General features: G+C 42.0%; 1 protein-coding gene across 2 annotated transcripts; it reads right to left on the reverse strand.

Annotated features, from left to right (window-relative positions):
• Positions 1-331: 331 nt before the first annotated feature.
• Positions 332-14,649, reverse strand: st6galnac (ST6 (alpha-N-acetyl-neuraminyl-2,3-beta-galactosyl-1,3)-N-acetylgalactosaminide alpha-2,6-sialyltransferase). Of its 2 annotated transcripts, XM_085170521.1 has the most exons (10): positions 14,317-14,649; positions 13,109-13,423; positions 8,857-9,151; positions 5,715-5,880; positions 4,156-4,330; positions 3,918-4,056; positions 3,727-3,830; positions 2,928-3,011; positions 2,581-2,680; positions 332-2,243 (listed from the first exon to the last, which is right to left on the reverse strand). In XM_085170521.1, the coding sequence occupies exons 2-10, from the start codon at positions 13,243-13,245 to the stop codon at positions 2,073-2,075; spliced, it is 1,371 nt and encodes a 456-aa protein (XP_085026647.1). In that variant the 5' UTR covers positions 13,246-13,423; positions 14,317-14,649; the 3' UTR covers positions 332-2,072. The 2 variants fall into 2 exon arrangements, with proteins under 2 accessions (XP_085026647.1, XP_085026648.1); XM_085170522.1 differs by lacking the exon at positions 14,317-14,649 and having other exon boundaries at positions 13,109-14,296.
• Positions 14,650-16,578: the final 1,929 nt, after the last annotated feature.

The following is a 16,578-nucleotide window of genomic DNA, read 5'->3' on the forward strand; positions in this document are numbered from 1 at the left end:
CCTTGTGCTTGCATGACTTCTTCCCACAGTCCAGAGACATGCTTGCTGGGTAAACTGGCTGTGAGTGTGAATAGTCTCTCTGTGTGAGGCTTGTGATAGACTGGTGACCAGTCCAGGCCTCTGGGATAAGCTCCAGAACTCCTCATGACCCGGGATTAGAAAATGCAGTTAAGAAAACAAACCGATAAATAAATTCTCCATTTTATAATTAGTAACAGTAAATGATCATTTCTAGAACCTTCCTCTTGATCTTTGGTAGAAAAAAAATTAATCAAAGCTATAAAATAAAGTGTGACCAAACTCTCAAGTTATGACAGAAAGACTCACAAACTCACTGAGATATGGATTTAATTTTTTTAAAAATCACAATCAATCATTGCACCGTATATAAACCAGAAGTCCCCTTCCCCTCGACAGTTTGCAGAAATGCTGGAAATATTGCATTGCCTTTTCTGCACTGATTCAATAACACAGAAGGCTAATTTTTAAATACACATGTTCCCTGATGTGACGGTTTTTGGTTTGGTTACCTTCCTTCCACTTCAAACTTGTAGCATTGTTAATAAAATACAATAAAATCCCCTTTAAGCTTGAAGACAGTACATCCATGTAGTCGAGGGCAGAGCCCCCCACGGTCAGTTCAGAGATAGAAGCTGATGAGTCAGAGATGAAGGAGTCTGGCAGTAAAGTTCAGTTCTTACAGTAATTAACTAAACTGCTGTTTCACATTGAAGGCACTGAAAGTCCAGTAGAGGCCACAAAGTGTAGTTAAGTGTTAAAAAAAAGAAATTAAAATATGTTTAAAACAAGAGAATAAATTACGTCCCTTAAACTAAATACTTAATTTGTTTGTGAGCTTTAAAGTCACAGTCAGTGAATTATTTCCCTTTTCATTCCACAGTAAACTCACACAGAAAAAAAGAAAACACATAAAAATGGGCCGTGGTCACTGCCAGCAGTGCTCTGGCCGCTCGCTTAGGGCGGGGACGGGATATTTTAAGCACGTTGCCAACTCGAGAGCGCTCTCGCTGCGTCAAACAATAATAACTTGAGCTTTGCCAGAGACCGATTGTATGATACGATCTAAAGTTCTCAGAGTAAACATTTGTTTTGGTGGTTTGCTGGTTTAAAAATAAATACATAACAAGACAGACGGGACAATTTCCAGTTCAGCTTGTAGCAGCAGCAGAAAGGTTCACAGGAAAGCCAAATTTACCATAAATCACCACAGATTGTCTGCAGAGATAATGAAATAATTTTAGAACAATCAGAAACTTTTACAATAGCAAATCAGTTCCCTCTTTAACTAGACAAGAATCTGTGCTCATCTATTCAAAGAGAGGAAATAACACTTAAAAAAATTAGCATATCTGGAGTGTTTCAACTCCAACTAAAGCTGATCAATTCTGCCGATTCCCAGATTTACAGTCATGATTTTGAACTCTACCAGAGGAGCACAGTTCAAAGTAAATCTCAGTTTATTCTCTGTTTGAAATGAACCACGTTAGCTTCCTTTCTTCTTATTGGTTGCCCCTCATAAACAGGTGGTTTAACCAGCAGGTAAGTGAAACACTGGAAGAGCCCGTGTATGACAGAAGATGAGGAGGAGGAGGAGGAGGAGGCGAAGAGCTCTCCTCTGAGGTTGTTGAAAGCATCTTAACAGTCTGACAGTATCTTAGAGATTGTGACTCACATCTTACACCGTTTGATTTACCGTCACAGGATTGCGTGGCCCAGACCAGCGGGCCCTTTAATCTTTTAAATTAACATAATAAGATCCATTTTCCTACCAGTCACCAAAATAATGCTTCCCAGGACAGAAAGGTTCCTTTAAAAAGAGGCAAAACAAATACTAGTCCCATAACTGTGACCTCTCTGCTGAACAATAACAGCAGCTGTCTTTTAGAAATCAAATTTATCATCATTTCCTTCATGAAAATAAATCATCTGCTGGTTTTTATTTCAGAAACTTGTGTCATTTCGAGACGGGCACAGTCCCACGTTTCTGCACATCCCGTCTCCGCTGGTGATCCGCGTGCAGGTGGAGCGATGAAATTTCCCATCATCCTCGTTTAGTTGCGCATGTAGAGCCGTATGAGGCTGGCTTTGTGCAGCTGCTGCCACAGATTCATCTCCATACGCAGGTCGTGGTTGGCGAAGAAGCCCACAGGGTGATAGTTTTTGTCGTAATAGTGGTCAGAGTATTTCTTGTAGTCTGGGGTCATGAAGCCGTACGCACTTACCTAGAATCAAAAGACAGATTAGGAATCTGGTGACTGTAAACTGCAAAATGCCAGTTTTGGTTCAATTTGACCCACTGGGCTCATTTTCATTTTCTCAGGCTGGAAAACAGGTTTAACGTGCAATTAACCGGATATGGAATCTGCATGTATAAGGCTCGCTGCCGCCACAGTAAAGATCAAAAACAGAACTGTGGAGGCTTTTTGACACACAGCAATTTAACAGAAATGCAGCGCATGCTTCTGCAGCTCAGCTGCTCAAAGTCAAAACATTCTCACGCTATCGGGCAAGTTCGGCCTTGTCTCGTGATAAGTAAACAACAGACTGTTGGAAACGTACCTGATCACAGGTGTGCAGCGCCGCCAGCAGCATCGTGGCACCGGTTGATGGACGGTAGATGTCTTTGAATCTGGTTTTCAGAGTGCTGGATCTGAGGAATCTGAAACAAAAAGATCACAAAACATGAGTAAGCCTGCGCTGTGAGCCTTTCAGGAACTGAAGCTTGAAGTTTCTCTCACACACACACACACACACACACACACACACACACACACACACGCACACGGTGACCTCTGTGGCCCAGCGTGGCTGCGTGGGGATCTTCCCTCAGCAGCTCTCTCTGGTTTCAGTCGCTGCTTCTCCTTTTGAAACACGAGCTCTGCTTTCACGAGTGAGAATTTGCTCACCTGTTTCTGAGGTAACGGATGAAATCAGGATGGTACATCTTCAACTTCTCCGCTGACACGTCCTCACCAAAGTACTTCACTGGACTGTGAAGGAAATACAGCATTACTATAAAAACACCACAACTGCTGGAGAGCACAAGTATTATTCAAAGATCACTGATGAGCAGTGACGCTTCTGACACATTTGATCTTGTGACATAAACAAATACAGACTAGTCAGGTTTAATCTGCTGGATTGTCTGCAGGAAATATCATCTGCTTCATCTCAGCAATCATATTTCTAAAAAGTAAGACTCCGTTTCTGCAGCTCTGCACAAACATAGCTGGTTGTGCAAGTCTTGAGTTGCAGACATGCAGGCAAAAAACAAGTTTGCACAATTTAAATGAGCTTGAAAGTCAATATTAGTTATGACCACACTTATTCTTCAACACAGTCTGAGCTCTGCGATTCAGCTTTTTTCTTTCAGTCGTCTTTAGGAATACTTCTCCAGGCTTCTTGACGGACATTCAAAGCTCTTCTTTGGATGTTTTCTGCCTTTGCTCTGCTCTCTGGTGAGATGACTGTTCCTCTAAACAAGGTCAGGGGCAACAATTGGACTGAAAATGAGTGAAAAAGCAGCTTGTGTCCAAAGAAAAACTTTGATAAAACTTCATAAAGTGTGGAGAACATCTGCTAGTGGCAGTGGACTAACCCAGACGCTTCCACTCCTCGGGCCTTGATGCTGATAATGATCAAATTAAAAACGGTTAACGCAGAAGAAAACAGGCCTGAAGCTGCAGTCTGTAAAGTGTCGCTTACTTTTTGCCCTTCTCACGCCCCCTGTCCACCAGGGTGTGCGTCGCCGCCGCTTTCATCAGCAGGTAATCTCGGTCGTGATCTGGCAGGAAAATGTACCGCGTTTCCTGTTTGAGAGGAGGGAGCAGCCGAGCGTGACAACACCGTTTTAACATCGTCACTTAATAAAGACGGATGTTTATTTCCGACCTCACCTTAGACACGGGGGGTCGTCTGTACCCGACACCTGCGTAGCTCAACATGGAATTCATCAGCGTGTTTGTGGAGAACGTGTAGTGGGTGGTCCGAGACCCCACGTCCTCCTCAAAGCCCTTGATGATTGCCCCGTTGGTCCTGAAGACCACAACAATCCAGAGACACATAGTAAATAGAATCAGCATTTATTTTATTTTCATTATTAATGAAAGGAAGCAGGAAGGACGGCGTCAGAACCTGAAGACATAGTGATGGCTGTCGATCTCCTTCCCTTTCTGGGAGTTCTTCAGTATCCCTCCATTCCCCACCACTGCACAGCGACTGCACGCCGACTTATTGCCAGGAGCCTTCCAGTTGTCCAACATCTGCCAGTTAGCAGGAGAGTTGAGGACAGAGAGTGTTTCCACCAGTGCTGTTGGCACAAAAGAACTGATTAGATCTGGTAAGATTTGTTTAATATAGGCGGCACGGTGGTTAGCACTGTTGCCGCACAGCAAGAAGGTCCTGAGTTCAATTCCACCATCAGTCCGGGGTCTTTCTGTGTGGATGTTCTCCCCGTGTTTGCGTGGGTTCCCTCCGGGTACTCCGGCTTCCTCCCACCGTCCAAAGACATGCAGTTTGTGGGGATAGGTTAACTGGATAATCCAAATTGCCACTAGGTGTGAATGTGTGAGTGAATGACAGTGCGAATGGTTGTCTGTCTCTGTGTGTTGGCCCTGCGACAGACTGGCAACCTGTCCAGGGTGTACCCCGCCTCTCGCCCTATGACAGCTGGGATAGGCTCCAACGGTCCCCCTGACCCCCGAAAAGGATAAGTGGAAGCGAATGGATGGATGGATTTTCCTGAAAGAACAGGAAAAAAAAATCCCAGAGGCTCCATGTGGGCACACAGACAGGAAGCTGCTTTTATCTCTATGATAAACGTCTTTGCTGTGATGAGTCCAGCATGTCCTCAATGAAATTATCCAGAAGTACTTGTAGTCCTACGTCTGGCTCTTATGGGATAGTTAGAGGAGGATATTTTCCTGCCAGAGAGTTATTGTGGATTATTCATCCTGAACAATTGTTTAATGTATTGATGTACATTTACGGTGTATTACTGTATTTACATTTTCAGTTTTGTGTTTTTTGTCTGTTTTATATAATAAATAACTATAAGACACTCCTTTTTCAAAATAAAATTTAAATGCTTTTATTTTCAGGACCAGGGTATGTCAATGTATGTTTCAATAAAACAAACAAACAAACAAAAAGCCAGGACACATACGCACCTCATTTTGAACTGGGGCAAATCCAGCTTTACATTAAAAATAATTAGTTGAATTTGACCTCTTTTGACCGATTATCTTTTCCTTGTTTTCCCATTATGTGCTGTTAGAACGGTGGATGTTACAAAGTTACAAATGATGATGTCAGTCTAAGTATGAGGCAAAAGCTCAGGTTTGACAGTTTTATTAAAATTCTTTGATGTCACAGCGTGGATGTGTTTATATGGAACTGGGTGGGTGGTGTGTGGGTGCACCAAGGCCCAGCATAAGATGAACAAGATTATTTTGAATCATGGACTCATGCAAAGCTGCTTTAATAAAGTCTAAGAATAAAAATCTGGACACAGAGGTGAGGATAGAAAAAAAGATTAGTTTGGTTGGGTAGAGAAAAATTGCAGAGTCTTGATGGCTGCGTTCCATCATGAACGTTAAACTAAAACGTTCATGATGGATTTGAACTTTTGAGAGTTCAAAAGGAGCAATCAATGAAATGAAAGGAAAACATTTTAGATAAAATCAAAATCTCACTGTCGTAATCGATCCCTCCCCAACCATGTGCTCCAGGGTAATGGCTCAGACGCCGGTGCTGTTCGGGTGTCACGTGTTTGGCCCACTGCAAAACTGGAATACTTTCCAGAAATCGCTCTCCGAATTCAGTTTTCCCCACCCGACCTCGGATGCTGTCTGGACAGCCCTGTGTGGAGCAGACACCAACATAACTGTTATCAGACCTCATGCAGACACTCCTACCTCCAGACCTAAATGCAGTTACTGCACGTCCCTCACGATCATTACGAAGCCAACATCATTACTTTCACTCGGCAGGAAGTTCAACCTCAATATTGACCTCCTAATAAGAGTCTCACTGGGCGTAATTACCCGGTAATTACAGAGCGGAGAGAGAACAGGGCTAACGACAGGACAGGTGCTGGAGGTTTCATCCAGCATGAGGCAGGAAGTAACACACAGAGGCAGACAGTGCTGATGAAAACAAAAACCTTACAAGTATATACACATGTAGACAAGGAAGTAGATGTTAGTGGAGGAGAAATATTCTGTTTGAGTGAAAGACAAGAGTGGAAATAACAGATAAGAAAATACATGCAGATGTTGTAAGAGAAGGGTACTCAAAGAAAATCTAACCACTGAAAGTGAGCGGGTGATAGTCAGTGCCTCATACTGCACGCTGCAGCCAATCATGCACAGTCACATCGCTCTTTATTCATATACTTTAAACACTTCAACACACATGCTCGCGCGCACAAGCTTTTCACTCTTTGTTCAGTAACTTGTAACAGTTAGTGGATGATAAAGGTATCGCCTGAGCAACAGACGCCTGCTTTCTTATCAATTCAGGCGTCTTAATAAACTTGACTCACTAAATATATCAGCTCGGCTGCTGGGTAACCCTCAACAGACGCTATTAGAGACCAAAATGACAGCGTAGGGTCGTCTATACAGCTACAGATATCTATATCACAACAACAGTAGCCTCAGAGGGAAAATGAAGTAACCTGAGTCGGATCAAAAGCATTAATGTCAACAGATAAAAACCAAAGAAAAAAATAAAACATTCAAACACCAAAATGCACCGTTGATAAGAAAACATGACTGAACAGGTTTCGCAATTTCAGAAAGGCATTTGTCAGTGATGATCTATGTTCTCTGGAACATGACAGTAAACTGTAACAGAAACAACAGGTAGGTGTGTGTAACACCTACATGCTAATAAATAATAATAATTTACATAGCGCTTTTCTAGGCACCCAAAGTGCTTTACAATACCACTATTCATTCACTCTCACATTCACACACTGGTGGAGGCAAACCACAGTTGTAGCCACAGCTGCCCTGGGGCAGACTGACAGAAGCTGCCATCGGCCCCATCAGTAGGCGGTAGGTGAAGGTGAAGTGTCTTGCCCAGGACAGAGAGAGCAGAGAGAGCTGGGGGATCAAACCGGCAACCTTCCAGTTACAGATGAGCTTCCCAACCCCCTGAACCACAGTCACATAGTGCATCCGTAGCATGATAGTGCTCTTTATGTCAGGCACACCTCCTGTGCTGTAACATGTTTAAGTTAAAGCCAATAATATCCAACCTTTACCTCTAAAATGAATGCAGTGGCATAAAAATAACTAAAGAAATGCATCAACTAGTTTATCTCGATCGCGTCTTCTCTCGCTGCCTGTCTCTGCAGTCCGTTGATGTTAGTCGTGTTATTTATGGCCTGAAACTTGCAGTTCAGTATTTAGATTCTCAACAATAACAACAGCTTTGGTTTGTATTCTTGCTTCTGGTATAAATGGCTCCTTTGTTTTCATTTTTCCTCTGGGGTAGCACACCACGGTTTTAGTCTTTGTTAAATTTATCATTAACTACAATGTCTGCACAGATCATCATTTATGGTAAATGGCCTGTATTTGTATAGCGCTTTACAAGCTTTTAAGCTACATTGTAGCCACAGCTGCCCTGGGGCGCACTGACAGAGGCGATTTATGATATGGCCTCATCATTAAAGTCTTACATGCAATGTCCATAACAGTCAGAGTTGATCATTAATCTGTTTTACACTCCATCCTCATGACACCATGAGTTTGTGCTCATAGTGAGGAAATGCAGAAGTCAGGCTCCATAAAAACAAAAATAAACATGAAACATATTTCTACTAAACATTTACTGGAAAAAACAGATCCACCCAGTAACCATGGCAGCCGCCCTATGACATCTCAGCCCTGAATAAAAGCAGATGTGTGACTTTGCTGCAGGGACGATAAACCAAGTCATGTGATGGGCACCGCTGGTTTACAGGGTTCAAATTACAACTTTTATTACCCGCATCAGTCAGTCACCATAACGACGATGTTTACCTTTATTATTTGTGTGGATTTGTGAATATGAAAGTCTGATATATTGTCTGTTGCCAAGGAGCCTAATTGTTGTTTATTTAAAACATGAATGAGCCACAGTATCAGAATACTTTATTAATCCCAAAGGAAATCATGGTTTGTGTGGTTTTTGGATCGATCCCCAGCTCGTACTGTCTACGTGACAAAATATCCTTGCGCAAGATCGCGAGTCTTGAGCTTCACCTTGCACATACAGGGTGGGAAGGAAGTACCAGCACATTTACCATTGACTGAAAACAACATGACACTCATTTGGTAGAGTATGAGCTTCTATTTGTGGCCAAATTGCATACTGTCCATGTCAACTGAACATGAGAAAATATTTTTGTGTATCAGTGCATGTGGTTTCACTTCCTGTCATTCTGAGGTCTTTGATTGTGCTGTTCTGCATGTTGTCCAGTTCTTTTGAGTGTTTTTGCAGGGCTACATGCAAACATTACATCCTCTACAATATGCACAACAGCACAGTAAAGAGAGAAGAAACACAACAAGAAACAAATGTAGAGGAAGTTGTACAAATCGAGACATCGACACAGTTGTCTCGATTTGTCACATTACAGTCAGAGGACAAACTGCACAGACATATATGTCACATGTCACAGAGAAAACAGCCTGTAAAATACAGACAGATTAGATTTCAGATTCCTGGGTTAAAAACAGCAAACATTTCTTTGACAGCTGCTGAAATCAGGTAAACGTTTTGCTCTCAGGGGGTTTCATTTTCAGCAGCAGATGAAATCAAGCACAGTTAAGGAGAACTCACCGTCTGTGGAGGGACGTCTTCGCTCATGTATGAGTCTCCTATGAAGGGAGGGTCCGTAGGTTTGGCTGGCCGAGCAGGCTTCACTGTAGGCCGTTTGGTATTGATCCTGGTTTTATTATTGGCATCATCAGATCTGGACTTGGATGTCTCCTTATCCAGGTCTTGCGTTTGCACTTTGTGATGCTTTAGGAACAAATTCCCCACATCCCTGTCTGGATGCGAGCTGGGCACTGGGGGCAGGAAGGTGAAGTGGGCATTGTTGCTCGGCCCGTTGAGAGGCTCCTCAGATGAGATGCTGCGGGAGACAGAAGAGTTACCGACACATCATATGTAACTAGGGCTGCCACGATTAGTCGACTAGTCACGATTATTAAAATCGTCGACGACTAATTTAATAGTCGACGCGTCGTTTGAAGCTTTGTAAGATCCCAAAAGACGCAGGAATAAGAAGTAGGATTTAAGAGTGTAATAACGGACTGAAACAGAAGATGGCAGCACTGCATGTACAAGGATGCCAGTTGCCGCTAAACCCCGAAGAAGAAGAAGAAGCTGTGTCCCAGAATTCATAGCGCGGCCCAGCTCAGTTTCCAACTAACTAAAACTAACTAGCGGCAGCTAGTTAGTTTTAATATTACTCTTATTATTCTTTCTGGGTCACAAAATAAACGATTAACATATTTTCAGGCGAGAATGTAGCTGTGTAAACGTCAAATATCTGCTCAGTTTATCAAGACACCACATATTTTCAAAAGCTCTCCGACGTTTTCGGAGACGTCTGTTACCCGCTAGCTGATAGCTAGCCGGGGGCTAGGCTAACTAGAGCCGTGAGAACACCGGACTCCCGGTAAATCGTTTTCAAATCCACCGCCGTCTTTCGCTACTCAGGTTAAATATATATAAGTCACTTAGATAACTTAAAAATGTTATTGTTCGGCTTTTTTTTTAGTATTTTATTGGTTCCTGATTAAATTGGTTTGGCTGAGATTTTTACACAGCTGAATAAACGTCAAGCAGATTAAACTCCATAGAAACAATCTGCAAATGTCATCAAAATTTAATAAACTCATCTTGTCTTTATTTTGTAGTTAGCACATACCTTAAACACTTAAAGCTGTAAGCTAATGATAGTTATATAAGAGCAGATGCTGCTGGTGCAATAAGCTGTACGTTTTACGTCCAATGGATGATGATCTGATTAGTCGACTAATCACAAAAATAATCAGTGACTAGTCGACTATCAGAATAATCGTTTGTGGCAGCCCTATATGTAACACTTACCAAGCAAGAGTCAAAGGACAGCTCCACATTATTTTCAACTTCCAACTAATGTGCCTATTGTGGCTTAAGAGAGCGCAACCCAGAATAAAATATGAAAATCTAAAATTCAAATACATCAGCTATGAAATTAAGTGGTGTGAGGGTTATCTTATGATACGAGCTGCTTCTATGTGTGCATTTTAAATAGTTTTCTTTGAAAATGTCATGAGCATGGATAAAGGGAAATATTACGTGCATGAGCATGTTTTTTTCCATTTAACGCACAAAACGGGAAGTCGCATGTTCGAGTGCTTGGAATGTTTGTTTTTTTTTCATATTTAAGATAATCCTGGAAGTGAAACCAAGGCAAAAATGCCCACATCGAAAAAAACAAATAAAAAATACTCAGTTGGTGAATCTCGTACGGGGCGATCCGATTACTCCATTTTAGTCCAATTTTCCCAGCTGAGCTTGCAAGCTGCTTGGCAACCACCTCCTCCACCCCTGCGCCTCACTAACTGCCACATTACAGTCAGAGGACAAACTGCAAACTCCTCCAACAGAATAAAGTTAAGTTAAAGGGATTTTTTTCATTAGTGCGGCCGGAGCGCTGTGTGGCGCCTTTGTTGAAACCACAATGATACAAGTGGAAGGGAGGGGGATAAGTGCCGGTTACAGAAAACTCCTCGTACCACTTGTGATCTCAGAGTTTAACCCTTCGCACCAGTTTCACTGCACCATCTGATACAGCTCTGCATGTGGACTGTTGTCTGAACCTGACAGTGTTCAGGGAGGGAAAGCCGCCTTTTCTTCAGTTTCTTCCCTCTTTTACAAGGTCGTCACTGGACCAAATTCTTAGGCAGTGTCAATTTCAGGATGGAAAATGCAAGAGCAGCTGAGGCTGGAAAATACGACCCAGATGACCGATTCAAGAGGTATGTAGCACCATATTTTCAGTGCACAATATTGGTAAATACCTGATTTTCACATAAAGGTGAATTAACTGGTCGTGTTTAGTTTCTTTTCAGGTGTTAAAGTCCCCTTTTGTCCAATCGTGTGCATGTCCGGGGCAGCTGAGAGCAGATAAGGCAATCCTGTTTAATAACTCACTCACTCATCATCAGAGTTTCCTGTTTTTAACAACAGGATTAAACTGAAGCTTTATGCTTCTTCAAAAAGATAAAAATGCATAAATTTAGTTCAGATTGGAAAGCGTCAGTTTTTATTTTCACAGATCCAGTTTTGACCGGGAAAAGAACGCCGTCATGCACACAAAATATTTTTAAAGATAAAGAACTTTAAAACATCATTAGCAGCAACAACATCTGTAACTCTAAAGACTTGCAGTTAAAAAAAAAAGATCATACGATATTTGAATGGTGCAGATGTTGTGGGAATCACTGTTATAATGCTCCTCGTGCTGGTAGGAACACCAGTACATCAAAACATTGGGACATGGGAGTAAACCTGGGATGTGTCTGTGCTTGCTGCTTAATGTTTAACTTCTTAATACGCTTCTTGGACCTTGAATGAGAAGCTTTTTCTCTAACAACACAGACAGGTCTGAGTCTCTAGATTTCTATTTGTATTCTTCTTAATGCAAATATTAAAAAGACAAGTTTTTCAGGGCTTCCACGTACCCGGGATATCCGGTGACAGACATCCTGGCGTCCGCTGACCCTCGTTTAAGAGCGCCGAAGAATTTGTAAAACTAAAAAACAGCAATAAAAATTTGTTTTTAGAGTTATTCCTTTGAGATTATATGAGTATTATAAATGTCTTCTTGCACTTTTTATGGCCTTATTGCTGTGAGTGTTTCACCTGTTTTTAACAGTAGTTTTGTGACAAGTTTGATAAGGGCCACGCCCAAAAGAAGCTCAAAGACCCCGATGAAGTCCAAAGGTTGGTTCCTTTCTGCTACTCGTACTCAGCAGCATTAAATGTGTTACATATTTAACTGCCCCGCTAGCATTTCTGATGCATCCTCATAACAGTTTGTGTACTTACGATTTTATTACTGGTCATCGTGGGCATCACTTTATGGCCGTGTTCTCTGAATGGTTTACAGATGCAGGGGAAAAGTGTGGTTTTTAAAATGTGCTGCACCTTTACCCTGGAATAAAATGCGAGGGGATCTGAAACTGAGCCCAACTCTTTGTTAATGTTTTTTGCTTTTAAATGTCTTGGATAGTTTTTGAGAATTCAGGGCCGGCGATGTAAACGAAAGCCTTGGTTAAGTCCACAGATGTCTGCGAGGCTTCTCGGCTTCCTGTGTTGCTTTTAATTCTTCAGCATCGTCATGACTGAATGAACGCACATACTGACATGATTTTATCTCACGTCCTTTCTTGCGCCCGCATGGTTCGAGACATGAGAATCAAGTTTAACGAATTAAGGATTCAGTCTAATATCCGGCTGCTTTCATAGCGTTTATTTGGGAGAATAAACCTGCTTGAATATGCAAGCATTGCTTTCAGTTTCTGTACTTTAACTGCTCACATGTGCATAATTTCCATCACGTACATCCCAAACGTGTCATCGGTCCCTCATTTCCCTCCTGAGAGCATCGAACATGTTTGCAGACCAACATTTATACTCATTCATGTTCATATCATAGAGTTTATATAAACTCACTGGTGTCTTTCTTCATCAGAGGTATTGTTGCCTTGCTGATTGTAGCATTTTCTTTTAAAGAAAGTGTCAGGTGCACATGTTATAAATATTGGGTTGCCTTCCTGAAATCCACACCTGGCAGTTCGGTCCTTATTCAAGTCATCGGGTGACACTCAGTAACTTTTCCCTCTCAGGCCTGAGCTGCAACTTTGAGTTTTGTCCCCCTTTATTCTGATCTTCAGCAGGTGAAACACGATGAGCTGAATCTAACTGTACTCCTGTGTGCCCCAAAAGCGTAAAGATGATGCACAAAAATGTCTACAAGTCAAAGAAGATTCATATCTTATCATATCTGAGATTCAAAGTAAAGGTCTGAACTCACCCGCTCGCCCTCTGTATGAAGTCGTAGAGAGGCACCAGAGGCCTCTCCAGGGTCAAAGCCAGAATGTAGACGATAAGGACGCACGAGACCGTGAGCACGGCAAAAAGCAGCCTCCTGTGCAGCCCCATCCCAATCATGGTGCTTGTGACTCCGGCTGACAGGCTGCGTCTCCTCGCCCTGCCCTCCACTCAGCTCCCAGGAACATGAGGAGCGAGAGGATGTGAACGCTGTGCCACTCTACAGCTATGAGTGTCGACGGCGGGGGATTTACCCACGACAGGATCTGGGCTCTCCTCTGAGCTTCTCTCAACACAGCTACAGCGAGAGGCAGATAGAAAGAGAGAGTTGGAACGAGGGGAAAGACTCAGGAGGGGAAACTTTATCTTCCAGCGTCAACAGAGTGCCAAATAATCCCTTTTTAATGAAGTCTTTGCCTTCATGCCCCTGAACACAAAGCTCAGGGTCACGATCTTCATCTCCTTTTACATCCTGCTCTTACTTATCTACTTTCTGCTCTTACAGTCTTCTTACAGACAAGAGAGGAAACAGAGGAAACACTACAGCTTCACACATTAAAAATATGCTGAGCAAAGTTTAAAAGGGAAAATAAAGAGGCTGGGAGGGGGGCGGGGGGGATGACGATAGCTTCAGCTGAAAAATACAGGAAGCCAGAAATGTTACCTTACAGGAAACTGACATCTTTAGTGCAACTCAACATGTTTCTCCAACTCTTAGAAGAAGTTGCATTAGCACTAAATGTCTCTCAAGTCCAGAGCTGCTGTTCTTAAAAGTCCAGAAACTGATAAATACGTCCACTGATGACTGTGTGTGTGTGTGTGTGTGTGTGTGTGTGTGTGTGTGAGAGAGATAGGCATGTGGGAGTGCTGGGTCTCTAAATGGGGAATGGAAAGAATGTGATAAACTCCAGCATCTCTGATAGCAGTTATAACAGAGCGAATTAGCTCTTCCACACCCCAAAAACTGGAGTTTTTTTTTTTTTTTTTTTTTACACAGTAAAACATGGCAAAAGTCATCCAGTAATTCATAACATGTCTGACAGAGCAAAATATCAAAGAGGAAACAAAAAGAATCAGCCTGTGTCAAATCATGACTCAATCTGCCTTCCTTTAATGAGAGGACTCGGACAAACCTCTTCAAAAAAACCTCTGAGTACTTTTGAGAAATGAAGAACATGAAGCTTCACTCACCAGCAGCTGAGCTCCTGTTTCCTTTAAGTATTTCCTTTCTGCTGCTCACAGTGGAGACATATTCCTCTAACTTAGCTCTCTATTGCTCATCTACTGTGAAGCGCTTGTGCTGCCTGCCTTGCACTGTATGGGCGGGGCCATTGTGAAATGAGCAACAGCTGCTGGCAATTGGTCAACCCCCTGAACTCCAGAGCACGAGAGGAGGGGAGGGAGCCCACTGCGGGCAGCAGTAAAGTTAGTGAGACATGAGCAGCTCAGAGGGAAACAGATTAGCTTGTCCACACTGACAAAAGCCCTGATGTACGAGCTCTCATGCAGCGTGTCTTAACATTTGATTCCTGTGGTTGGTGAAAATGTGTCACGAGTTAGTTGTGTGTTACATGTACAGAAGTGAGAAAAGCCCCATTTGAGTCACATCTATTTCTCTGCTTGGATCTCTTGCAGTGAAGAAAATCTCACGAGGCTCCTCATCCACGTTTATTTAGGATATTTGAAGTGCAGCCATAATGAATCAGAGTGTCTGGTAATCAGACTCCCTGACACGGCCTGTGTGATTTTGTTGCTCGTTTGTGGTTCAAGTTACTCCTCTGACTTCTCCATCTTCATGTTGCGTTTGTCTTCGTGGAGTTACTTTACTTGTTTCCTTGTAAGAACTTGTTTCCTTGTTACAGGAAACAAGAACTTGTTTCCTGTAACAAGGAAACAAGAACTTGTTTCCTGTAACAAGGAAACAAGAACTTGTTTCCTGTAACAAGGAAACAAGTTCCTAGAAGGAGTTCCAAGAACTTGTTTCCTGTAACAAGGAAACAAGAACTTGTTTCCTGTAACAAGGAAACAAGAACTTGTTTCCTGTAACAAGGAAACAAGTTCTTGTTTCCTGGTCTGCTCTTGTCCTTTTTCTCCAGTATCTTCTTGTTTTCCTAGTTTTGTACCTTTCGTGAATCAGTTTTTTAAAATAAAGCTCGCTTTTTGTTTTGCACTCTCCAACCAAATCGACTCTCACAAACACTCGGGCATGGATGTGAGTTAGTATATATCAGTTGTATTTTGGATTACCTTTTTTTTTTACTCAGAAGCGTTATTTTAAAGCTCTAGTTACTAGAATACTAATATCTGATGGTTTATTATTATAGATAAAGTTATCAAGGATTATATAAGTCATTAAAAACATCTCCAGAAGCCACATTTAAGTGATATGCATGTATATGGTTCTGCATTAGTACTCTTACTTTTGCTAAAAGCTAAAACTTTTGCCCTACTTAAATATGGAAAATCCCACCCACCCCCTCCTCCTCCTGAGATGGGTGGAGATAAGCAAGAAGCTCCACCTTTAAGCTGACAATATAAAACTAAATACAATAAGTGGAAAAACAACTCTGCACTACTACACGTCATTTCAGTCACAGCCGCTGTGGTCTGCTGACCATCATCACCTGACACACACTTATTTTCTGAGAGGATTAATTGTTATTAGTTATTGCATAACTGTACTAATGAAATAGTGGGAATATTTCTCTACAGAATCTCAGCCAGCATAAATCCGCAGGACGTCGGCTGCAAAGGGCCTGGACTGGATTGGCTTAAACCAGGGGGACATCTGAAAACGCCAAGACCTTCTTTAGTGTTGCCTCAGAGTGTGGGAGGGTGAGAGCTGGCCGTATCAGTTCAGTCACTTGCACAAACGTCCTTGTTTGATTCGATATCACAGCTGCAGACACTTCTGGGCAGATAATGGGCATTCCTGACCGATGAACTCTTCTAGCCTCGGTCTGTTTGACTGAAGCAGGGGCTAAAATTGCTACAGCAGGTTTAAAGCAGAAACATTATAAGTGTAAGAGATGTGGCACTGAAAGAAAACTGTAACAATAAGTGTTCACACATGAGTTACATAATGCTTTGTGTTTCAGAATACTTCCCTGAGTAATTTTGTTTGTTCCTGTTTAGTTTCTGCTTTAAAATGTTTCCTTACACTTGATTTTTTTTCTCCTTTATACTTAAAATGACAGCTCTGGTGTTAGATTATTATTATTATTATTATTATTATTATTATTATTGGTATCAGGGTCAGAATATAAGAAATATAGAGCAAGCATTACAATCCAAACACTTGACGGTTTCAGTAAACTCCTCAGTTTAAACTACAACTATTTTTATTTTTGTCAAAATTTAATCTTAGTTACATTTTTATGTAACTAAAATTAAGCCAAGCTAAGTGAGAAACAACAGTCAACATGCTTCTCACAGTTTGAGTTGAGCTGGTTG

The sequence above is a fragment of the Neolamprologus multifasciatus genome, chromosome 8 (genome assembly GCF_963576455.1).
Source record: "Neolamprologus multifasciatus chromosome 8, fNeoMul1.2, whole genome shotgun sequence".
NCBI lineage: Eukaryota > Metazoa > Chordata > Actinopteri > Cichliformes > Cichlidae > Neolamprologus > Neolamprologus multifasciatus.